The sequence below is a fragment of the Mytilus trossulus genome, chromosome 9 (genome assembly GCF_036588685.1).
Source record: "Mytilus trossulus isolate FHL-02 chromosome 9, PNRI_Mtr1.1.1.hap1, whole genome shotgun sequence".
Classification (NCBI taxonomy): Eukaryota; Metazoa; Mollusca; class Bivalvia; order Mytilida; family Mytilidae; genus Mytilus; species Mytilus trossulus.
The window spans coordinates 75,170,946-75,195,801 of NC_086381.1; the positions used below are offsets into that span (position 1 = coordinate 75,170,946).

Below are 24,856 nucleotides of genomic sequence, written 5' to 3' on the forward strand. Positions count from 1 at the left end.
TGTCTGATGATTGGTCTGTTTTCTGTGTGTGTTGCGTTTCGGTGTTGTGTCGTTGTTCTCCTCTTATACTTAATGCGTTTCGCTCGGTTTTGGTTTGTTACCCCGATTTTGTTTTTTGTCCATGGATTTATGAGTTTTGAACAGCAGTATACTACTGTTGCCTTTATATTCACTTTTACTACCAACTGATAAATTAAAACAATCTTTACCATTCAGTGATAACAAGCACTTTTTTTACATTTTAATATTTTATGATGTATTTTTAAAAATGAGTAGTCATTGTTGCAAACTCCATTAGAAATTTGAATTGAGATCAGTTTTGGAATAAGGGAAAGGGGGATGTGAAAAAAAAAATTGGGGGGGGGGGGGGGGGGGGGTGGCAGTTCAATTTTTTTCATTTCAGATTTCATAAATAAAAAGAAAATTTCTTTAAACATTTTTAGAGAGGATTTATATTCAACAGCATAGTGAATTGCTCAAAGGCAAAACAAAAATTTTAAGTTCATTAGAACACATTCATTCTGTGTCAGAAACCTATGCTGTGTCAACTATTTAATCACAATCCAAATTTAGAGCTGAATCCAGCTTGAATGTTGTGTCCATACTTGCCCCAACCGTTCAGGGTTCAACTTCTGCGGTCGTATAAAGCTGCGCCCTGCGGAGCATCTGGTTCTCATTGTTGAAGGCTTTACCGTTGCCTATAATTGCTTACATCCACTTTATTTGAACATAAGTGGATAGTTGTCTCATTGGTAATCATACTGTATCTCCTTATTGTTATAACAATACAATGATTTCTCTTTCTTTTACAGGATATAATGGCAAGTTGGGATAAGGTAAGTTTTTCTTCTTAAAAGTCAGTGGTCATGTGACCTATTTCATGTGACCTATGTTGTTTATTAAATTTACATGAAGGTACAGGCGTGCAGTATTCTTAGGGGGAGAACAGGAGAAATCAAAATGACTACAGTGAAAAGAATTTCAATATACAAAATTCCAGGGAACAAACAAAGAGACATAACATATCAAAGGACATTCACAACTCTTCGAAGAGTCGAAGAGAAACTGACGACGCCATGGCAAAAAATGAAAAACAATCAAAATACAAACAACATTCTTCAAAACATTACATAGAAAATTAAAGACCCTACAATATATATACTAACCCCAACAAAAACTGAGGCTCATCTCCAAACTGATGCATAATGCAATTGTCTAAAGATTTTTCTAAAAAAAAATCTGAAATTATAGACAATTTAATTCCCTCTTCATAGTCTTTGTATTTAATATAAGCTATTGAAACTGTAAACATGTAGCTTATTAAATTCAATTATTACATTTATAATACATTTGTATATTTTAGAGGAAAATGTAAAAACTTTGTTTTGCTTACAGAAACTTCTTAAAGCTGCAAGGGATGGAAATATAAAAGAGGTAGAATCATGTGTAAAGAACAGAGCTAATTTGGAATGTAGCGATGAATTTGTAAGTGAAGTAAAATGTATTTATTATATACATTATAAATAGTACACACAATATGAATCAGTTAAACATTGCTCTTGTTAGTGTTCAGTGATTCAATGTTAATTTCTGGTTATTGCAAATAGTCTTCAAAATATTCATGATATTAAGAAACATTATTACACATCCCGAATGTATATAGAACTCTTGTATTCCACAAAAACAGTGCAAAACATTAGTTCATAACACCAATATATACAACTCCTGTATTCAACACAAACAGTGAGAAACATCAGTACACGACATCAATGTATCCAACACCTATACCCAAATAAAACAGCGGAAAAAAACACATTAAGTACATGAAGTAGAAGAAGAATGCCATGGCCAGACGAAAAGACAAACAACAGCCCCAAACAAACTTGAAATACTTCATTACACTGATGAATACCTCTCCAGTTTGTTTGTCAAAGAGTTGCTGTCTGATACTTCCTAACTGTATACAACTGAAATATTGTGATTTACTTCATTACACTGATGAATACCACTCCAGTTTGTATGTCAAAGGGTTGCTGTCTGATACTTCATAACTGTATACAACTGAAATATTGTGATTTACTTCATTACACTGATGAATACCACTCCAGTTTGTATGTCAAAGGGTTGCTGTCTGATACTTCCTAACTGTATACAACTGAAATATTGTGATTTACTTCATTACACTGATGAATACCACTCCAGTTTGTATGTCAAAGGGTTGCTGTCTGATACTTCCTAACTGAAATATTGTGATTTACTTCATTACACTGATGAATAACACTTCAGTTTGTTTGTCAAAGGGTTGCTGTCTGATACTTCATAACTGTAAACAACTGAAACATTGTGATTTATTCATTACACATGTTACACTGATGAATACCACTCTAGTTTGTATGTCAAAGGGTTGCCGTCTGATACTTCTTAACTGCATACAACTGAAATATTGTGATTTATTTTATTATACTTTATGAACCTTAACATACACTGTCATGGTATTCTATAAAAAAATTCCTTTGGTTTTACATAAATCTTGCATCATCATGACACAAGACATGACACCTGATCATACAATATTCATTTACCACTCCTCTACTGAACATGACATGTAACACCACATCATACAACATTCATTAACCACTCCTGTACTGAACATGACATGTGACATCTGATCATATAACATTCATTCACCACTCCTGTACTGAACATGACGTGCGACACCTGATCATACAACATTTGTTACCACTTCTGTACTGAACATAACATGTGACACCTGATCATACAACATTCATTAACCACTCCTGTACTGAACATGACATGTGACACCTGATCATACAATATTCATCCACCACTCCTGTACTGAACATGACATGTGACACCCGATCATACAACATTCATCCACCACTCCTGTAATGAACATGACATGTGACACCTGATCATACAACATTCATCCACCACTCCTCTACTGAACATGACATGTGACACCACATCATACAACATTCATTAACCACTCCTGTACTGAACATGACATGTGACACCTGATCATACAATATTCATTTACCACTCCTCTACAGAACATGACATGTAACACCACATCATACAACATTCATTAACCACTCCTGTACTGAACATGACATGTGACACCTGATCATACAACATTCATCCACCACTCCTGTTCTGAACATGACAAGTGACACCTGATCATACAACATTTATTTACCACTTCTGCACTTAACATGACATGTGACACCTGATAATACAACATTCATTTACCACTCCTGTACTGAACATGACATGTGACACCTGATCATACAACATTCATTCACCACTTATGTTCTGAACATGACATGTGACATCTCATCATACAACATTCATTCACCACTCCTGTACTGAACATGACCTGCGACACCTGATCATACAACATTTGTTACCACTCCTGTACTGAACATAACATGTGACACCTGATCATACAACATTCATTAACCACTCCTGTACTGAACATGACATGTGACACCCGATCATACAACATTCATTAACCACTCCTGTAATGCACATGACATGTGACACCTGATCATACAACATTCATCCACCACTCCTCTACTGAACATGACATGTGACACCACATCATACAACATTCATTAACCACTCCTGTACTGAACATGACATGTGACACCTGATCATACAATATTCATTTACCACTCCTCTACTGAACATGACATGTAACACAACATCATACAACATTCATTAACCACTCCTGTACTGAACATGACATGTGACACCTGATCATACAATATTCATTTACCACTCCTCTACTGAACATGACATGTAACACAACATCATACAACATTCATTAACCACTCCTGTACTGAACATGACATGTGACACCTGATCATACAATATTCATTAACCACTCCTGTACTAAACATGACAAGTGACACCTGATCATACAACATTTATTTACCACTTCTGCACTTAACATGACATGTGACACCTGATAATACAACATTCATTTACCACTCCTGTACTGAACATGACATGTGACACCTGATCATACAACATTCATTCACCACTTATGTTCTGAACATGACATGTGACATCTCATCATACAACATTCATTCACCACTCCTGTACTGAACATGACCTGCGACACCTGATCATACAACATTTGTTACCACTCCTGTACTGAACATAACATGTGACACCTGATCATACAACATTCATTAACCACTCCTGTACTGAACATGACATGTGACACCCGATCATACAACATTCATTAACCACTCCTGTAATGCACATGACATGTGACACCTGATCATACAACATTCATCCACCACTCCTCTACTGAACATGACATGTGACACCACATCATACAACATTCATTAACCACTCCTGTACTGAACATGACATGTGACACCTGATCATACAATATTCATTTACCACTCCTCTACTGAACATGACATGTAACACAACATCATACAACATTCATTAACCACTCCTGTACTGAACATGACATGTGACACCTGATCATACAATATTCATTAACCACTCCTGTACTAAACATGACATGTGACACCTGATCATACAACATTCATCCACCACTCCTCTTCTGAACATGATATGGGACACCACATCATACATCATTCATTAACCACTCCTGTACTGAGCATGACACGTGACACCTGATCATACAACATTCATCCACCACTCCTGTTCTGATCATGACATGTGACACCTGATCATACAACATATATTTACCACTTTTGCACTTAACATGACATGTGACACCTGATCATATAACATTCATTCACCACTCCTGTACTGAATATGAAATACGACACCTGATCATACAACATTCGTTACCACTCCTGTACTGAACATGACATGTGACACCTGATCATACAACATTCATCCACCACTCCTCTACTGAACATGACATGTGACACCACATCATACAACATTTGTTAACCACTCCTGTACTGAACATGACATGTGACACCTGATCATACAACATTTATTTACCACTTCTGCACTTAACATGACATGTGACACCTGATAATACAACATTCATTTACCACTCCTGTACTGAACATGACATGTGACACCTGATCATACAACATTCATTCACCACTTATGTTCTGAACATGACATGTGACATCTGATCATATAACATTCATTCACCACTCCTGTACTGAACATGACCTGCGACACCTGATCATACAACATTTGTTACCACTCCTGTAATGAACATAACATGTGACACCTGATCATACAACATTCATCCACCACTCCTCTACTGAACATGACATGTGACACCACATCATACAACATTTGTTAACCACTCCTGTACTGAACATGACATGTGACACCTGATCATACAACATTCATCCACTCCTATACTGAACATGACATGCGACACCTAATCATACAGCATTCATTTACCACTCCTGTACTGAACATGACATGTGACACCTGACCATACAACATTCATCCACCACTCCTGTACTGAACATGACATGACACGCGATCATACAACAGTCATCCACCACTCCTGTAATGAACATGACATGTGACACCCGATCATACAACATTTATCCACCACTCCTGTCCTGAACAAAACATGTGACACCTTATCATACAACATTGATTCACCATTCTTGTTCTGAACATGACATATCACACCTGACCATACAACATTCATTCACCACTCTTGTACTGAACATGACATGTGACACCTGATCATACAACATTTATCCACCACTCCTGTACTGAACATGACATGTGACACCCGATCATACAACATTCCTCCACCACTCCTGTACTGAACATGACATGTGACACCTGATCATACAACATTTATCTACCACTCCTGTACTGAACATGACATGTGACACCACTTCATACAACATTCATCCACCACTCCTGTACTGAACATGACATGTGACACCTGATCATACAACATTCATCCACACCTCCTCTACTGAACATGACATGTGACACCACATCATACAACATTTATTCACCACTCCTGTACTGAACATGACATGTGACACCTGATCATACAATATTCATTTACCACTCCTCTACTGAACATGACATGTGACACCTGATCATACAACATTCATTTACTATTATACTGAACATGGCATGTGACACCTGATCATACAACATTTATTCACCACTCATGTACTGAACATGACATGTGACACCTGATCATACAACATTCATCCACCACTCCTGAACTGAACATGACATGTGACACCTGATCATACAACATTCATCCACCACTACTCTACTGAACAGGACATGTGACACCACATCATACAACATTCATCCACCACTCCTATACTAAACATGACATGGGTAACCTGCTAACATGTGACATAGTAATGACATACTTACACCAACATGTGACATTGCAAAAACACTTATATACTCAATACCAACCTCACATAGCAATAACACTCTTATACTCAACTCCAACATGTGACATAGCAATGACACTCTTATACTCAACACCAACATGTGACATAACCATGACATGCTTATCCTCAGCACCAACATCTGCATAGCACTGACACTGTTTTACTAAACATCATCATTTGACCTAGCCATGACACTATTTTTCTTAACACCAACATGTGACATATCACTGACACTCTTATACTCAACACCAACATGTAACCATGCCACTCTTATATTTATCAGAAACATGTGACATAGCACATTGTAGCAATGACACACTTATACTCAGCTCCAACATGTGACATAGCAATAACACTCTTATACTAAGCACCAACATGTGACATAGCAATAACACTCTTATACTCAACCCCAATATGGACATAGCAATCACACTCTTATACTCAACACCAATATGTGACTTACCAATGAAACTTATACTCAACCCCAATATGTGACATATCACTGACACTCATACTCAGCATCAACATGTGACATAGCAATGACACTCTTATACTCAACACCAACAAGTGACATAGCAATGACACTCTTATACTGCTCACAAACATGTGACATATCACATTTATAGGCAACGCAAACAAAAAGTAAAAACATGGCTTATTGAAGTTCTTCACTTATATTCCACACAAACATTTTACATGGAAATACCACTGAATTCTTTTTAAGCTTTTATTCTGAATCAACACAAAATACTGTTAATCGACAGGTTTCATGGAAATTAAATACTTGTTAGAATTATATAAAGTGGGGTCTTATTTTTCCTGTCTCATTAATCTGACTTAGAAAATATAACTCGTTTTTATTTTTCTTGAAATTTTTTTTTTTAATTTTGCTCATTCATCATTGTTAATCAGACAGATTTAATAACAAATATTTGACAGAATTATATAAAGTGGGGTCTCATGTTTATTCGTAACACAGAACTGAATCAGATAGTAAAGGTTTTATTTTGTTTTCTGACGAAAAATTATTTTATAAACATCTGATTTTAATGAGAAGTTGATGAGAATAAGTTGTGTTAACATCTTTAGTCAGATAATGTTAATTCTACAGATCTAATGTAAAACATCTTTTAAAAATAACAAATACTTGACAGAATTATATAAAGTGGGGTCTTATTTTTCTTGTCTTTTCGTACTGAATCAGAAAATATAACTTGTTTTAATGTTTCTTGAAAAAAGTTTTTTTTTTTTAACCTGACAGTTCTGATGGAAGTTCTGACATCTCACAATAAAACATGTTGTTTATTTGTTGTTAATGTAGAATATAAATACAAGTGTGACTGGTCATTTTATTCAGTTTTGACCACTGATTCATGTGTTATATATTTTGTTTATATTTATTACACAACATTGTCCAGTTTATGACACAAGTTTTGATGTCTGTTATATGTTGATATTACAGTTGGGAAGGACACCATTAATGTTTGCCGCTGAGGGAGGACACCTGGAGGTGGTGACCTACCTTGTCAGTCACGGCAGTCAGTTAGAGGCCACAACAAGGGTAATGATAGATATAATCACCTTACTCTGACTAAACATCACTTTATACAGAATCTACACAAAATCATGTTGTTAATCAGACAGGTTTAATGGACAACAAATATTTGTTAGAATTATATAAAGTGGGGTCTCATTTTATTCGTAACACAGAACTGAATCAGATAGTAAAGGTTTTATTTTGTTTTCTGAAGAAAAATTATTTTATAATTTTAATGAGAAGTTGATGAGAACAAGTTGTGTTAACATCTTTAGTCAGATAATGTTAATTCTACAGATCTAATGTAAAACATCTTTTAAAAATAACAAATACTTGACAGAATTATATAAAGTGGGGTCTTATTTTTCTTGTCTCTTGGTACTGAATCAGAAAATATAACTTGTTTTAATGTTCCTTGAAATTTTTTTTTTTTTTAACTTTGATCATTCTACTGAATCATTGTTAATCAGACAGATTTAATGGACAACAAATATTTGGTAGAATTATATAAAGTGGGATCTCACTTTAATTGTCTTGTCCAGCTGAGTCCATTGATATAAATATTGTTTATGTTTCTTGAAAAAAGTTTTTTTCAACCTGACAGTTCTGATGGAAGTTCTGACATCTCACAATAAAACATGTTGTTTATTTGTTGTTTATGTAGAATATAAATACAAGTGTGACTGGTCATTTTATTCAGTTTTGACCACTGATTCATGTGATCTATATTTTGTTTATATTTATTACACAACATTGTCCAGTTTATGACACAAGTTTTGATGTCTGTTATATGTTGATATTACAGTATGGAAGTACACCATTAATGTCGGCCGCTGGGGGAGGACACCTGGAGGTAGTGAAGTACCTCGCCAGTCACGGCAGTCAGTTAGAGGCCACATCCGAGGTAATGATAGATATAACCACCTTACTCTGACAAAACATCACTTTATACAGAATCTACACAAAATCATGTTGTTAATCAGACAGGTTTAATGGACAACAAATATTTGTTAGAATTATATAAAGTGGGGTCTCATTTTATTCGTAACACAGAACTGAATCAGATAGTAAAGGTTTTATTTTGTTTCCTGAAGAAAAAAATTATTTTATAAACATCTGATTTCAATGAGAAGTTGATGAGAAAAAGTTGTGTTAACATCTTTAGTCAGATAATGTTAATTCTACAGATCTAATGTAAAACATCTTTTAAAAATAACAAATACTTGACAGAATTATATAAAGTGGGGTCTTATTTTTTATGTCTTGTCGTACTGAATCAGAAAATATAACTCGTTTTAATGTTTCTTGAAAAAAGTATTTTTTTCAACGTTGCTCATTCTACTTAATCATTGTTAATCAGACGGTTTTAATGGTGACCTAATAATTGACAGAATAATAAAAAGTGGGGTCTCATTTTTCTTGTCTCTTCGCACTGAATAAGAAAATATAACTCGTTTCATTGTTTCTTGAAATTTTTTTTTTTTCAACTTTGATTATTCTACTGAATCAACATAAAATCATGTTGTTAATCAAACATGTTAAATGGACAACAAATACTTGTTAGATTTATATTAAATGGGGTTTGCTATTATTTTTTCCTGTTTTGTAAAACTGAATCAGAAAATATATATTTAGTTTATAATCTTAATCTACCATTTATCACTTTATACATAAGTATAATTGGATATTTTCTTCTCCGATGTTATATTTCTTACATTTTGATAGATTGTTTGACTCCTCTCTTGATTTATTATCACACACCATTAACATGTTTATGTTTTTATATTGTTATAGTATGGACGAACAGCTTTACATTATGCTGCTCAGAATGGACAGATTGATGTAACAAAATGGTTAATAGATCAAGGATGCAGTCCTTGGGTGAAATCATTGGAGGTAACATTCAGTTTCAATCTTATTAGATAGATACTTAATCTCTAAAAACTGAATACAAGTCAACAGAGTACAATTACAATATAAATACAAGTCTACAGAGTAAAATTACAATATAAATACAAGTCAACAGAGTACAATTACAATATAAATACAAGTCAACAGAGTACAATTACAATATAAATACAAGTCTACAGAGTAAAATTACAATATAAATACAAGTCAACAGAGTACAATTACAATATAAATACAAGTCAACAGAGTACAATTACAATATAAATACAAGTCTACAGAGTAAAATTGCAATATAAATACAAGTCAACAGAGTACAATTACAATATAAATACAAGTCAACAGAGTACAATTACAATATAAATACAAGTCTTCAGAGTAAAATTACAATATAAATACAAGTCAACAGAGTACAATTACAATATAAATAATAGTCAACAGAGTACAATTACAATATAAATACAAGTCTACAGAGTAAAATTACAATATAAATACAAGTCTACAGAGTACAATTACAATATAAATACAAGTCTACAGAGTAAAATTACAATATAAATACAAGTCAACAGAGTACAATTACAATATAAATACAAGTCAACAGAGTACAATTACAATATAAATACAAGTCAACAGAGTACAATTACAATATAAATACAAGTCTACAATGTAAAATTACAATATAAATACAAGTCAACAGAGTACAATTACAATATAAATACAAGTCAACAGAGTACAATTACAATATAAATACAAGTCTACAGAGTAAAATTACAATATAAATACAAGTCAACAGAGTACAATTACAATATAAATACAAGTCAACAGAGTACAATTACAATATAAATACAAGTCTACAGAGTAAAATTACAATATAAATACAAGTCTACAGAGTACAATTACAATATAAATACAAGTCAACAGAGTACAATTACAATATAAATACAAGTCAACAGAGTACAATTACAATATAAATACAAGTCTACAGAGTAAAATTACAATATAAATACAAGTCTACAGAGTACAATTACAATATAAATACAAGTCAACAGAGTACAATTACAATATAAATACAAGTCAACAGAGTACAATTACAATATAAATACAAATACAATAGTTGAGTGTAAACAGATGCAGTACAATAATGTAAAATGTAGTACATCTTTATGATGAAATACATGTACAATAAACAGATAAACTAAATATGAAGAAATCAGTCTGGTGCTTTACGTTTACATGGAGGGAATAACATGTTTATTAATATACTTAGTGAATAAAAACAGTTTTTTTCGAGCCTGCGACTTCTGTCGCAGAAAGCTCGACATAGGGATAGTCGGCTTAGGCAGCGTTAGTTCACTTCTTAAAAGCTTTATATTTTAGAAGGTGGAAGACCTGGATGCTTCATACTTTGTAAATAGATGCCTTATGTTAAGAAGTTTCCGTCTGTTACATGTCCATTGTCCTTGACCTCATTTTCATGGTTCAGTGACTACTTGAAAAAAAATAGAGATTTTTTGTAATGTTATTTTCTCTCTTATTATGAGTAATAGGATAACTATATTTTGTATGTTTGTACCTTGCAAGGTCCTCATGCCCGTCAGACAGTTTTCACTTGACCTCGACCTCATGTCATGGATCAGTAAACAAGGTTAAGGTTTGGTGGTCAAGTCCATATTTCAGATACTATAAGCAATAGGTCTAGTATATTTGGTGTATGGAAGGATTGTAAGGTGTACATGTCCAACTGGCTGGTGTCATCTGACTTGGACCTCATTTTCATGGTTCAGTAGTTATAGTTAAGGTTTTTTGTTTTGGTCTGATTTTCTTATACTGTATGCAATAGGTCTACTATATTTGGTGTATGGAAAGATTGTAAGGTATACATGTCAAATTGGCAGGTGTCATCTGACCTTGACCTCATTTTTATTATTTTTTTCTGATACTATATGCAATAGTTCAACTATATTTTTGGTGTATGGAAATATTTTATGATGTACATGTCAGTCTTGCAGGTTTTATTTGACTTTGACCTCATTTTCACGGTTCATTGCTCAGTGTTATTTTTTTGTGTTTTGGTCTGTTTTTCTTAAACTATAAGCAATATGTCAACTATATTTGTTGTATGGAAGGATTGTAAGCTGTAAATGTCTGCCTTGCTTGGTTCATTAGACCTTGATCTTATTTTTATGGTTCATTGGTCAATGTTTAGTTTTCTTGGTTAAGTCTGTTTCTTAGAAACTATAAGCAATATGTCAACTATATTTAGTGTATTGAATGATTGTAAGGTGTACATGTATTTCTCATTTGGTTTATATGACCTTGACCTCATTTTCTAGGATCATGTAAAGTTTGCATATGAATTTGATAGTTGTAGTAAAGCTGTATATTTAGGACTAGCAACATAATATCAATGGTTAGTAAAGAAGGCGAGACATTTCAGCGTGTGCAGTCTTGTCTTAAAACTGATTGTTTTTTTATTCACTATCTTTATTAACAAAAAAATGTCTACATTCTAAATTCATATATAAAACAAAAAATCACTTGATATGATTTGAACCAAGGATTTAACATGGTGTAGGGATCAACAATTATTAACATAAGTCATAAAACTGATAAACCACAATTCAAACAATGTCAGCACAATGATTACCAATAAAATCAAGGCAACTGAATGATAACGAATCAAATTGTAAACTTTGTAAATTGTAAATTTTATACAGTCGACTCTTGTTGTCTCGAAGTCCATTGAAGTCAGCCGGACCAGAGAAATATTTCGAGATACACGTAGTTCGACTCAAACGAAAACCGGAAGTTTGACAGAACAAGGGACACAACTCTTGCTTAGCTTGGTAAAGCTAAAATAAATCGGGATGAATATGGGAAGGGGATATATATTCTGGTATCAAATCGATGTATTTGTATGTCATGGTCTTTCATTATTATAATAACATTATTTTTACTTATTCAATTGTTTCAGTTACAATTTTTTCCTATGGCTTTTATCCGAGAGAGTAATTTCCAATCGATAGTTTTGTTATTCATGTCGTTTATAGTTGACAAAATTGTTTATTCTCGGATACAAGAGACTTTAGAAAATTTATATTCCTCTTCATTTTGTTTTATTTCACTTCTTCTTTTCAAAAGAAAATACAACAAGATTAAAGAAGCCGATTGAGTAGTTTTTAGGTGATCATCAACGGAAGTCATAATCCTTACTTTATACACACCCAAGCTCATTAGTGTAAATCACAATTTATTGTTTTGTAAACATTTTAAATACTTATTCATGAACATTAACAATGTATCACTAATTATTGATAAAATTTCTATAAAAGATAATCTTAGGTAAACACTCGTGGAAATAGCATGTCATAAATACAGTGGTCAGTGACTAGAAATTTAATTACACGTGTATTGTCAGATTAACTCTTCAATCCATTTAAATGCCGGATGTTATGTTTTGACATATGTGTATAAGTTCGAGATAAATAATGAATTTTGAATGCTTTTGTTAACTTTGGGAATCGTAAATTTATTTCGACTCAACCGAAATTTTGACTCATCCAATTTTGACTCATCAGGAGTCGAATTACTTACATTTATATGGAACGAAGTTCGGGACCACGTGAAAACTTAGACTCATCCGAAGTTTTGAGTCAACCGAGTTCGAGACAACGAGAGTTAACTGTATTTAATTTGTGTCATTTGTTGGCTAACACTACTAACATACCTTTCCACCAATCATACACTTGCAACACACCTTCCGACAATCATTCACTGCCAACATACCACCCACCAATCATACACTACCAACACACCTTCCACCAATCATACACTATCAACATACCTTCCACCAATCATACACTACCAACACACCTTCCACGAATCATACACTATCAACATACCTTCCAACAATCATACACTTTCAACATACCTTCCACCAATCATACTCCACAAACACACTAACACCAATCAGTCACTACCAACATACCTTCCACCAATCATACACTACCAACATACCTTCCACCAATCATACACTACCAACATACCTTCCACCAATCATACACTACCAACATACATTCCACCAATCATACACTACCAACATAACTTCCACCAATCATACATTACCAACATAACTTCCATCTATCATACACTACCAACATACCTTCCACCAATCATACACTACCAACATACCTTCAACCAATCAGTCACTACCAACATACCTTCCACCAATCATACACTACCAACATACCTTCCAACAATCATACATTATCAACATACCTTCCACCAATCATACACTACAAACACACTAACACCAATCAGTCACTACCAACATACCTTCCACCTATCATACACTACCAACATACCTTCCATTAGTCATACACTACCAACGCCACCGTCTACCAATCATACAATACTGACACACCTTCCACCAATCATACACTACCAACATACCTTCCACCAATCATACACTAACAGCACACCTTTCACCAACCATACACAATGAAGAACACAACTAAAATCTAATCATACTTTACCCACATAACTAACATCTGAACATACTTAACCCACATAACTACCATATTGTCATATTTTACCCACACACCTACCATCTTATCATACTTTACACACACAACTACCATATTATCATACTTTACCCACACACCTACCATCTTATCATACTTTACACACACAACTACCATATTATCTTACTTTACCCAAAGACCTACCATCTTATCATACTTTACACTGACAACTACCATCTTATCATAGTTTACCTACACACCTACTAGCTTATCATACTTTACCCACACACCTACTATCTTATCATTCTTTACCACACACCTTCCATCTGATCATACTTTACCCACACACCTATTAGCTTATCATACTTTACCCACACACCTACTAGCTTATCATACTTTACCCACAAACCTACTATCTTATCATACTTTACCTCCACACTTAAAAGCTTATCATAACTTACCCTCACAACTACCATATTATCTTACTTTATCCTGCAATTGGGTGTCTTACTATACAGATACATCCCTACAGATATCGCTATGCTGTATCTGTATACTATACAGATATCACTTTAAAGCTCCGCCCACTGCTGGACTGAGTGTTGTATGAACCTGCGTGACCTCAGAATGTGTATTGCAGTCGCATTCAAATGACGTATTGTTTGACCTGATGCGAACTAATGATTACTTTTATACGTTCTGTTTGTTTTCAAACTTTCTTTAGAGCAATAAGAATTAAACCAATTTTCTGATAACAGACAAAATGAGGAGCAGTACTTTCTACGACGACAATCATCGATTTCAAAACTTGGATGTGTAAATGTGTAACAAAATCAACCATGTCAATTTCAGCATGCATGTTAAAAGTAAATGTCAAGTTCAGTTCAAAATTCTGAAGCGTAGGACAACTCGTACACTTCTGTTTCAAATTGGATAATGTTTTGTTATTTGTTTTTACTGTTGAAATTAGTTGTTATGTTAAAATAGATAATTATTCACCTTGAGCAATGTATTATTGTTGACCATTCGAGATTCTTTTTTTGCGAACCTGTCTTCAGCTGAATGTGTGATTTTGATATTACTACGCTGGCCTCAAGGTATTTTAAATCGAAAATAATTGTAAAAAATGTGAGTTTTTGTGTCTTTCATAGCACAAACAATATACAGAATTAATTGGAGGATAAAGACAACCAGAACACACCCGCGAAATTGCGGGCATTTAGAGCTTGGTTGAAAGTATGTAAACTGTTGTAAGGATAATTTTTGTAAACGATTTCATGTCTGGAGAATTTCAGAAAAAGGTATCATAATTCATAGGTACTTGGAAACAGTTTAAGCCCTCTCCCTTGCTTCCAAAGTCCGTTATTATTTGTTTCTGTTAAATTCCATTATTTTTGCGTTTCTGTATGCTATGAACATACATATACTATAATTAAAGTGTATTTGCTATCAACTATCAAATTCAAGTTTCTTCTTAGGATGAATTTTTGTAAAAGATTTTATGTCTGGAGAATTTAAGAAATGATATCATTATTTTCGCGTTTCTGTATACTATGAACATACGTATCTATATTATAAATATTAAAGTGTATTTAATTTTCTATTAACTATTAATTCTAAGTTTATTCTCCATGGCGATCACTGCTATATTATATAGACAGTCTCTATATATTATAGTAGTATATTAATCATTGCAGATAAACGCGAAAATAATTGTCCTGTCCCCGACCAAGTACTTAGGAAAAGTATGTGCAAGTTTAAACCGAGGTATAATAGTAGTGGTTCTTACGATCTAAAAACCACGATATGGACAACGCCCTGATTGGCTTATATATTTTTTATTTTTGTTATCTATCATACGATTGGTTCTCAATGTTAAAACCGGAAGTCATATCTGACTTAAAAGTCCGTTTGAATACAGAATCAATATCAGGACGCCTTTATTTTCGTTTTTCTCCCAAAATAACCCAAACTGAATAGTCATAAGAATGGATGACAAATGGGACTATGCACGGTACCTATAGGACACAGAGGCATGATGATAAATTTATTGTGGGAGGAAGAGAAGCAACACACAAAATGAGGTCTTCTCGTTTAATAGTATAGATAACTGTTTAGTGTCTTTAACTATCAGCTGTATTTGTACTCGGCTCGAAACAGGAGTAATAGCTCGCTAAAGCTCACATTACACTTGTTTCTTAGCCTCGTACAAATACAACTGATTTTTAAAGACACTAAACAGTTATTGTCTATTTACCCACACAACTACCATCTTATCTTACTTTACCAACACAACTATCATCTTATCATACTTTACCCACATTACTGCCATATTATCTTACTTTACCAACACATCTTCCAGCTTATCATACTTTACCCACACAACTACCATCTTATTATTCTCCGCCAACACATCAAACACTACCCACACAACTACCATCTTATCATACTTTATCAACACATCTTCCATCTTATCATAGCTGGTAGGTGTGTGGGTAAAGTATGATAAGATGGTAGTTGTGTGGGTAAAGTAAGATAAGATGGTAGTTATTTAGGTAAAGTATGATAATATGGTAGTTGTGTGAGTAAAGTAAGATAAGATAGTGGGTGTGAGGTTAAAGTATAATTATATGGTAGTTGTGTTGGTAAATAAACTTAAGAATAAAAAGGGGGGATATATCAAAGAGATAACAACTGGACCAAAGAGCATGATACAGGTTAAGTTCTTTTCATATATTTTATGATGGTAGTTGTGCGGGTAAAGTATGATAAGATGGTAGTTGTGTGGGTAAAGTATGATAAGATAGAAGGCGTGTGGGTTATGTATGATAAGATGGTAGTTGTGTGGGTAAAGTAAGATAATATGGTAGTTGTGCGGGTAAAGTGTGATAAGATGGTAGTTGTGTGGGTAAAGTAAGATAAGATGGTAGTTGTGTTGGTAAAGTAAGATAAGATGGTAGTTGTGTGGGTAAAGTAAGATAATATGGTAGTTGTGCGGGTAAAGTGTGATAAGATGGTAGTTGTGCGGGTAAAGTGTGATAAGATGGTAGTTGTGTGGGTAAAGTAAGATAAGATGGTAGTTGTGTGGGTAAAGTAAGATAAGATGGTAGTTGTGTTGGTAAAGTAAGATAAGATGGTAGTTGTGTGGGTAAAGTAAGATAATATGGTAGTTGTGCGGGTAAAGTGTGATAATATGGTAGTTGTGCGGGTAAAGTATGATAAGATGGTAGGTGTGTGGGTAAAGTAAGATAAGATGGTAGTTGTGTTGGTAAAGTAAGATAAGATGGTAGTTGTGTTGGTAAAGTAAGATAAGATGGTAGTTGTGTGGGTAAAGTATGATAATATGGTAGTTGTGTGGGTAAAGTATGATAATATGGTAGTTGTGCGGGTAAAGTATGATAAGATGGTAGGTGTGCGGGTAAAGTATGATAATATGGTAGTTGTGTGGGTAAAGTAAGATAAGATGGTAGGTGTGTTGGTAAAGTATGATAATATGGTAGTTGTGTGGGTAAAGTAAGATAAGATGGTAGGTGTGTTGGTAAAGTATGATAATATGGTAGTTGTGCGGGTAAAGTAAGATAAGATGGTAGTTGTGCGGGTAAAGTATGATAAGATGGTAGTTGTGTTGGTAAAGTAAGATAAGATGGTAGTTGTGTTGGTAAAGTAAGATAAGATGGTAGTTGTGTTGGTAAAGTAAGATAAGATGGTAGTTGTGTGGGTAAAGTATGATAATATGGTAGTTGTGTGGGTAAAGTATGATAAGATGGTAGTTGTGCGGGTAAAGTATGATAATATGGTAGTTGTGCGGGTAAAGTATGATAAGATGGTAGGTGTGCGGGTAAAGTATGATAATATGGTAGTTGTGTGGGTAAAGTAAGATAAGATGGTAGGTGTGTTGGTAAAGTATGATAATATGGTAGTTGTGTGGGTAAAGTAAGATAAGATGGTAGGTGTGTTGGTAAAGTATGATAATATGGTAGTTGTGCGGGTAAAGTAAGATAAGATGGTAGTTGTGCGGGTAAAGTATGATAAGATGGTAGTTGTGTGGGTAAACTATGATAAGATGGTAGTTGTGTCGGTAGTGTTTGATGTGTTGGTGGAGTATAAGGCCAAAAAAATATATATATGTCTGTTTCCTGTTTCCCGACCGACCCTGACTCAAACCCCCCGACCCTAGATCTTTTTATTCAAATTCCAGAAAAAATCGTTTCCGGTCCGGAAAAATTCGTTTCCGATCCAGATCCGCATCTTACTATGCCCAAACAATCACAATGGCTGCTCCCAGTACAAATGTGCTACAATTAAAATTTAAAAAATGTCCGCACTGGGAGGATTATTCAATTAAAGCTTCTTTAAAGGGATTAAATCATTTTGGGGTACAGGACCCTAACCAAACATGACATTTAACCGACTGCAAATCTGACAGGGAGTGCAAAAAAAAAAAAAAAAAAAAAAAAAAATCCCGACCTACCGACATTGATTTATTTGCCTTGGCAGCAGGAAACAGACATTTTTTTTTGGCCTAATAAGATGATAGTTGTGTGGGTAAAGTATGAAATGTATTGCAACAATTACCTATTATTTATCGTTTTACATTTGGATAGGTAAAATTTATTCAACAATTACCTATTATTTATTGTTTTACAGTTTATGAAATAAAAGAAGATGTATATGTGTATGATTGATGAAAGATTATTTGGTTGTATTTCAGGGTCAGACTCCTTATGATATAGTAACAATGGAGTGGTATGACTCTTCTGAAGATAAAAGGAAGAAGAAACATGAGAAAGAAGTGATGGACTTCCTTAAGGTAAATATTTGTTCTTAATGAAAAAGAGATATTCACAAATATTTCACAGATTGTTAGTCACAACAGACTAGGTACAAAGAAGTTTCATTAAAACATTTGCCTTTAGTTGTCTATGTGGTATTTGTTATCAGTTAACAATGTAAGCTGACAATTCCAAGCTTGTTACCTAATGTAGATGTTGGCATATGTGAAAGAAAAATGTTTGAAAACTGTATACTCATCTGTTTGGATATCTTTTTGGTATTTGTGTTGTCGGCTTGCTGTCTTCTTGGTTTATACATCACATCTCCTTTTATTTAAGCAAAATATGTGCATTATGTATCAGTGTATGAAAAGATTGATTTAAACGTTCTCTAACTCTGTGGAAATTGATTCCTTTCCGAACCCATTGTATAAAAAAATTTAATCAACGTATGGTTGCCGGTGATCTCAAAAGATCATTGGATGATTTAAGGGTCATAACCTTTTTAGCTAACTGGATGAATCTAATTATGATAACAGGTGTTAATGAAATTGACAACTTCGTTGAATGTGAAAGGCACACGAAGGGGATTTTCGTTTAACAAAAAAAGACATTTATTTTTAATCATTAGAGAAACAGATTCTGACATAGTTACTCGTGGATTATTGGATTTATCCAATCTCGATAGTTAAATTATATATTTTAAAGTCCTCGATGAGGCTCAGACTTTAAAATTGATAATTTTACTATCTCGATTGGATAAATCCGATAATCCACTGTTATCAATGTAAGAATCTATAATATGTATGTAAGTATGTGATAAACATATATATAAATGCACTTCTTTACATAATTTTTTACATGTGTAGAAAAAACCTGTGTAAAATCTTTTAGAATAAAAAATTAGTAATACAATTACAAGTTAATCACATCATTATTAAATATGCTAAATTCTACCATCATGTTGTATTGCATATATATATAAGAAAAACAAATTATCATAAGTTTTTCAGTGTGTGCAAATACAAATATTTGAGACATTATTTGTAGCTATAGTAATGATGCTCTCAAAGATTTTATTAGTTATAAATGTTACCTCAATATTGATATTTTGATTAATTTTTCCACGTTTAATTAAAAAAAAAAAAGAAAACCTGTGTACAGTAGTTTATATACATACATGCAGATACAGTGAGGTATTTTCAGTTTGAACCTGGTACTCAAATAAAGCAAGTTATTTACAAATTTTAATACATCATGAATCTTGTCCTATGTGATTTATTTGTATGCTAATCAAATATAATAGTATTATAACAAGAAGATGCTTAACCCTTATAATGTAAATAGACTTTTTTGTGGTTTGTAAAAGATTTTAAAGATGTTGTTTTGATTGTTTTTATGCCCCAGCGACAAAATGTCAGGGAGCATATTAATTTACTCCTGTCTCTCTGTCCGTCGGTCTGTTCGTCCGTCCAGATTAGGATACATTGTTCGTTCAGCTATCTCTTCCTACATGGAGGTACAGCTTTAATATTTTGTAGGATGTTCATAATTATATAAACATCATAAAGGTGTGCATGGCCATAGGATTTTGATTTTTTTCAAATATTCTGAAATTGACAGGTTGTTGGAAATTTTGTTGGTACTAGCTGCATAAAGAGATCATAGTTTGTCCGGCTATCTCCTAGGCCTCCTACAGTTACAACATCATACAAAGTGTTAAATTTATAATTTCCTATGGTCAGGCGGAGGCATCATTTGAGTCTTACAGACAGCATAACAATTTCAAGTTGTATGCCAACATCACTGTTTGTCAAATCTAAAATATGTGGAACTATACTCGTGTATATGACAGAGCAGAACAGGGGGTGGAAGCATTGTCCGTATCTAGTATTGTGTATAGTCATGTTTACATTTTTTCATGGTTTTTAGCTCACCTGTCCTGGAGGGCCAAACACTGTTTTTTTCATCACTGTTCGTCCATTTCAAACTGATGCGTCAGATATTTTCAAACTGATATGTTGTTGTGTTGTGTTGTTGCACCACTGTCTCAAGTTTATGGGGATTGAGCAATCACAAACCTGTTTAACCACCACATTATGTATGTGCATGTTCCAAGTATGAAGTCTGTACTTCACCATTTGTTTTTGGTTGCTGTCTGATATATTTGTATTTCGATTATTGATTGCTCGATATCAGACTGTTGATTTTCTCGTCTTAATGGCTTTGCATTTTACCGTGGACACACCAGATTTATGAATTGTTATGTGATATCAGATTGTTTATTCTTTTGTAGACTGTCATGTTAAAGACTCCAGAAGGTAAGTCTAGTTATGATCTGCCAGTGTTCTGTTAAACTTCTGATCGGGAATAAAAGAAGGTTGGGGTTGAGATATCAAAACACTAATTTAAAACCTCAATATATTCTTGTGCCGTCCCAAATCAGAAATCCTGAAAAGTTTTGTATTTATGCTATACCTTTTTCGTTATTTTCAGAATTTGGTGTTTATGGCAGATCTTGTGTTGTATCTGTTTAAAACAACATATATACTAACATTTTAACATCAAAAGTAACTTTTATATTTATATTTGTATACCTCCAAGATTTTTTAAAAGAAAGGATATTTAAAAAGTCACATAAAGACCCATCATTAAGTGGTAAATTGGAAAAGTTAATTGTTAAGGGAGCATTAGCTACGAATTCGATAAGTAATCTAAACAGTTGGACGGCAAACGATTTAATGGCTTCTTAGGTCAAGACATTGGTCACATGACAGAAGGTTAGAGTTTGCGGTTTCTTTTGTAAACGTGCATGCCTCATGGTTTTTATACGACCACAAAAAATTTGCGGCCGTATATTGGTATCACGTCGTCGTCCGCATCGTCCGAAGACACTAAGTTTCCAGACAATAACTTTAGTTTAAGTGAATTAATCTCCATGAAATTTAAACACAAGGTTTGAAATCACAATAAGAAGGTTGGGATTGGTTTTGGGGTTATAGTCCCAACAGTTTAGGAACTAAGGGCCTAAAAAGGGGTCCAAATTAGCTATTTTTTCTAGTTTCCAGACAATAACTTGTGTTTAAGTGTATGGATCTTTTTGAAATTTTGTACCACAAGGTTCCATACCAAAAAAGGAAGGTAAGGGTTGATTTTGGGGGTTATGGCCCTAACTGTTAAGGAATTAAGGACCAAAAAGGGACCAACAACAATACTTTTCTAATACTTTGTATAAATTGCTTATTTCTTGACCAATTTCAATGGTGGTTTTATTCTTGAATTATTTGGGTTCTTTAATATGTTGAATCTAACGGTGTAATAAGTTTTTGGGTTTTGGGCCCCTTTTTCAAACTGGTCCACATTGAGGTCCAAAGGGTCCAAAATTAAACTTTGTTTGATTTCATCACAATTTGAATTATTGGGGTGTCTTTGATATGCCGAATCTAACCGTGTATTTAGGTTTTTTTTATTTGTCCCCGTTTTTAAATTGGTCCATATTGAGGGCCAAAGGGTCCAAAATTAAACTTTGTTTCATTTCAACAAAAAAATAATGTATGGGTTCTTTGATATGCTGAATATATCCGTGTATTAAGTTTTTGGATGTTACACTCGTTTTTAAAATTGTCTACATTGAGGTCCAAAGGGTCCAAAATAAAACTTTTTGTTTGATTTCATCACAAATTGAATTATTGGGTTTTTTTTTATATACCGAATCTAACCGTGTATTATGTTTTTTGATTTTGGGCCCTGTTTTTAAATTGGTCCACATTGAGGGCCTAAGGGTCCAAAATTAAACTTTGTTTGATTTCATCACAAATTTATATATTGGGGTTCTTTGATCAGCCGAATCTAACCATGTATTAAGATTTTTGATTTTTGGCCATATTTTTAAATTGGTTCACATTAAGGTCCAAAGGGTCCAAAATTAAACTTTGTTTGATTTCATCAAAAATTGAATTCTTGGGATTCTTTGATATGCTGAATCTGAACTGTGTATTTAGATTCTTAATTTTTTGTCCCCTTTCCAAATTGTTCTACATTAAGGTCCAAAGGGTCCAAAATTAAACTTAGTTTGATTTAAGAAAAACTTAATTCTTGGGATTCTTTGATATGCTGAATCTAAACATGTTTGTAGATTTTTTGATTATGGGCCCAGTTTTCAAGTTGGTCCAAATCAGGGTCCAAAATTAAAAAAAAGGAATAAATAGGGTTCTTTGATATGCTGAATCTATCCGTATATTAAGTTTATGGATGTTGAGCCTCATTTTTAAATTGGTCCACATTGAAGTCCAAAGGGTTCAAAATTAAACGTTGATTTCATAAAAAATTGAATTACTGGGGTTCTTTGATATGCCGATTCTAACCGTGTATTTAGACTTTAAATGTTTTGTCCTGTTTTCAAATCGATCTACATTAAGGTCCAAAGGGTCCAAAATTAAACTTTGTTTGATTTCATCACAAATTGAGTTATTGGGGTTTCTTTGATATGCAGAATCTAACCGTGTATTAAGTTTTTTTATTTTGGGCCTCGTTTTTGAATGGTCTACATTGAGGGCCAAATGGGTCCAAAATTAAACTTTGTTTGATTTCATCAAACATTTATTTATTGGGGTTCTTTGATATGCCGAATCTAACCGTGTATTAAGTTTTTTTATTTTGGGCCCTATTTTTAAATTGGTCCACATTAAGGTCCAAAGGGTCCAAAATTAAACTTTGTTTGATTTTATTAAAAATTGATTTATTGGGGTTCTTTGATACGACAAATCTAGCCGTGTATTTTGATTCTTAATTTTTGGTCCCCTTTTCAAATTGTTCTACTTAAGGTCCAAAGGGTCCAAAATTAAACTAAGTATGATTTAAAAATAAAATTGAATTCTTTGGATTCTTTGATATGTTTAATCTTAACATGTAATTAGATTTTTGATTATGAGCCCAGTTTTCATGTTGGTCCACATCGGGGTCCAAAATTAAACTTTGTTTTGTTTCAAGAAAAAGTGAATATATGGGGTTCTTTGATATGCTGAATCGATCCATGTATTAAGTTTTTGGATGTTGGGCCCCATTTTTAAATTGGTCCACATTGAGGTCCAAAGGGTCCAAAATTAAACGTTGTTTGATGTCATAAAAAATTAAATTACTGAGGTTCTTTGATATGCCGATTCTGACCGTGTATTTAGACTTTAAATGTTTAGTCCCCTTTTCAAATCGATCTACATTAAGGTCCTAAGGGTCCAAAATTAAACTAAGTTTTATTTTAACAAAAATTGAGTTATTTGGGTTCTTTGATATGCTGAATTTAAACATGTATTTAGATTTTTGATTATGAGCCCAGTTTTCAAGTTGGTCCAAATCTTTAATTTTTACAGAATACACTATGTTAAATCGTTTAACGGGTAAAGGAACTTACGAATCGTATGACATGCGCTGTATGGTTACTGGCCAGTTCGCCGTCGGAAAGTCTACTCTGGTGAAGCTATTAGTGGGGGACATCATTCCCGAAGGAAGACATCCTACAGATGGTATCTCTCTTCTTGAAGGTCGATGTGGCCTTGAAGTCCAGACAAGAGAATGGATTCTTATAAATCCAGGTAAGAGGTGAAATATACAAAATGTTTGTTTATGCCCCTGTGGCATCGGAGAGGAAATTAAGATTGTCCGTTCGTCTGTCCCGCTTCAGGTTAAAGTTATTGATCATTTAGA

General features: G+C 33.6%; 1 protein-coding gene across 1 annotated transcript in view; it reads left to right on the top strand.

The window, feature by feature from the left end:
- The first annotated feature begins 818 nt into the window (after positions 1-818).
- Positions 819-24,856, top strand: part of LOC134684940 (uncharacterized) — a 43,385-nt gene continuing 19,347 nt past the window's right edge. The window contains exons 1-8 of the mRNA XM_063544259.1: positions 819-836; positions 1,396-1,485; positions 7,882-7,980; positions 8,762-8,860; positions 9,751-9,852; positions 19,096-19,194; positions 21,453-21,477; positions 24,523-24,744. Coding sequence (XP_063400329.1) covers positions 819-836; positions 1,396-1,485; positions 7,882-7,980; positions 8,762-8,860; positions 9,751-9,852; positions 19,096-19,194; positions 21,453-21,477; positions 24,523-24,744 — 754 coding nt within the window. The remainder of the gene's footprint in view (positions 837-1,395; positions 1,486-7,881; positions 7,981-8,761; positions 8,861-9,750; positions 9,853-19,095; positions 19,195-21,452; positions 21,478-24,522; positions 24,745-24,856) is intronic.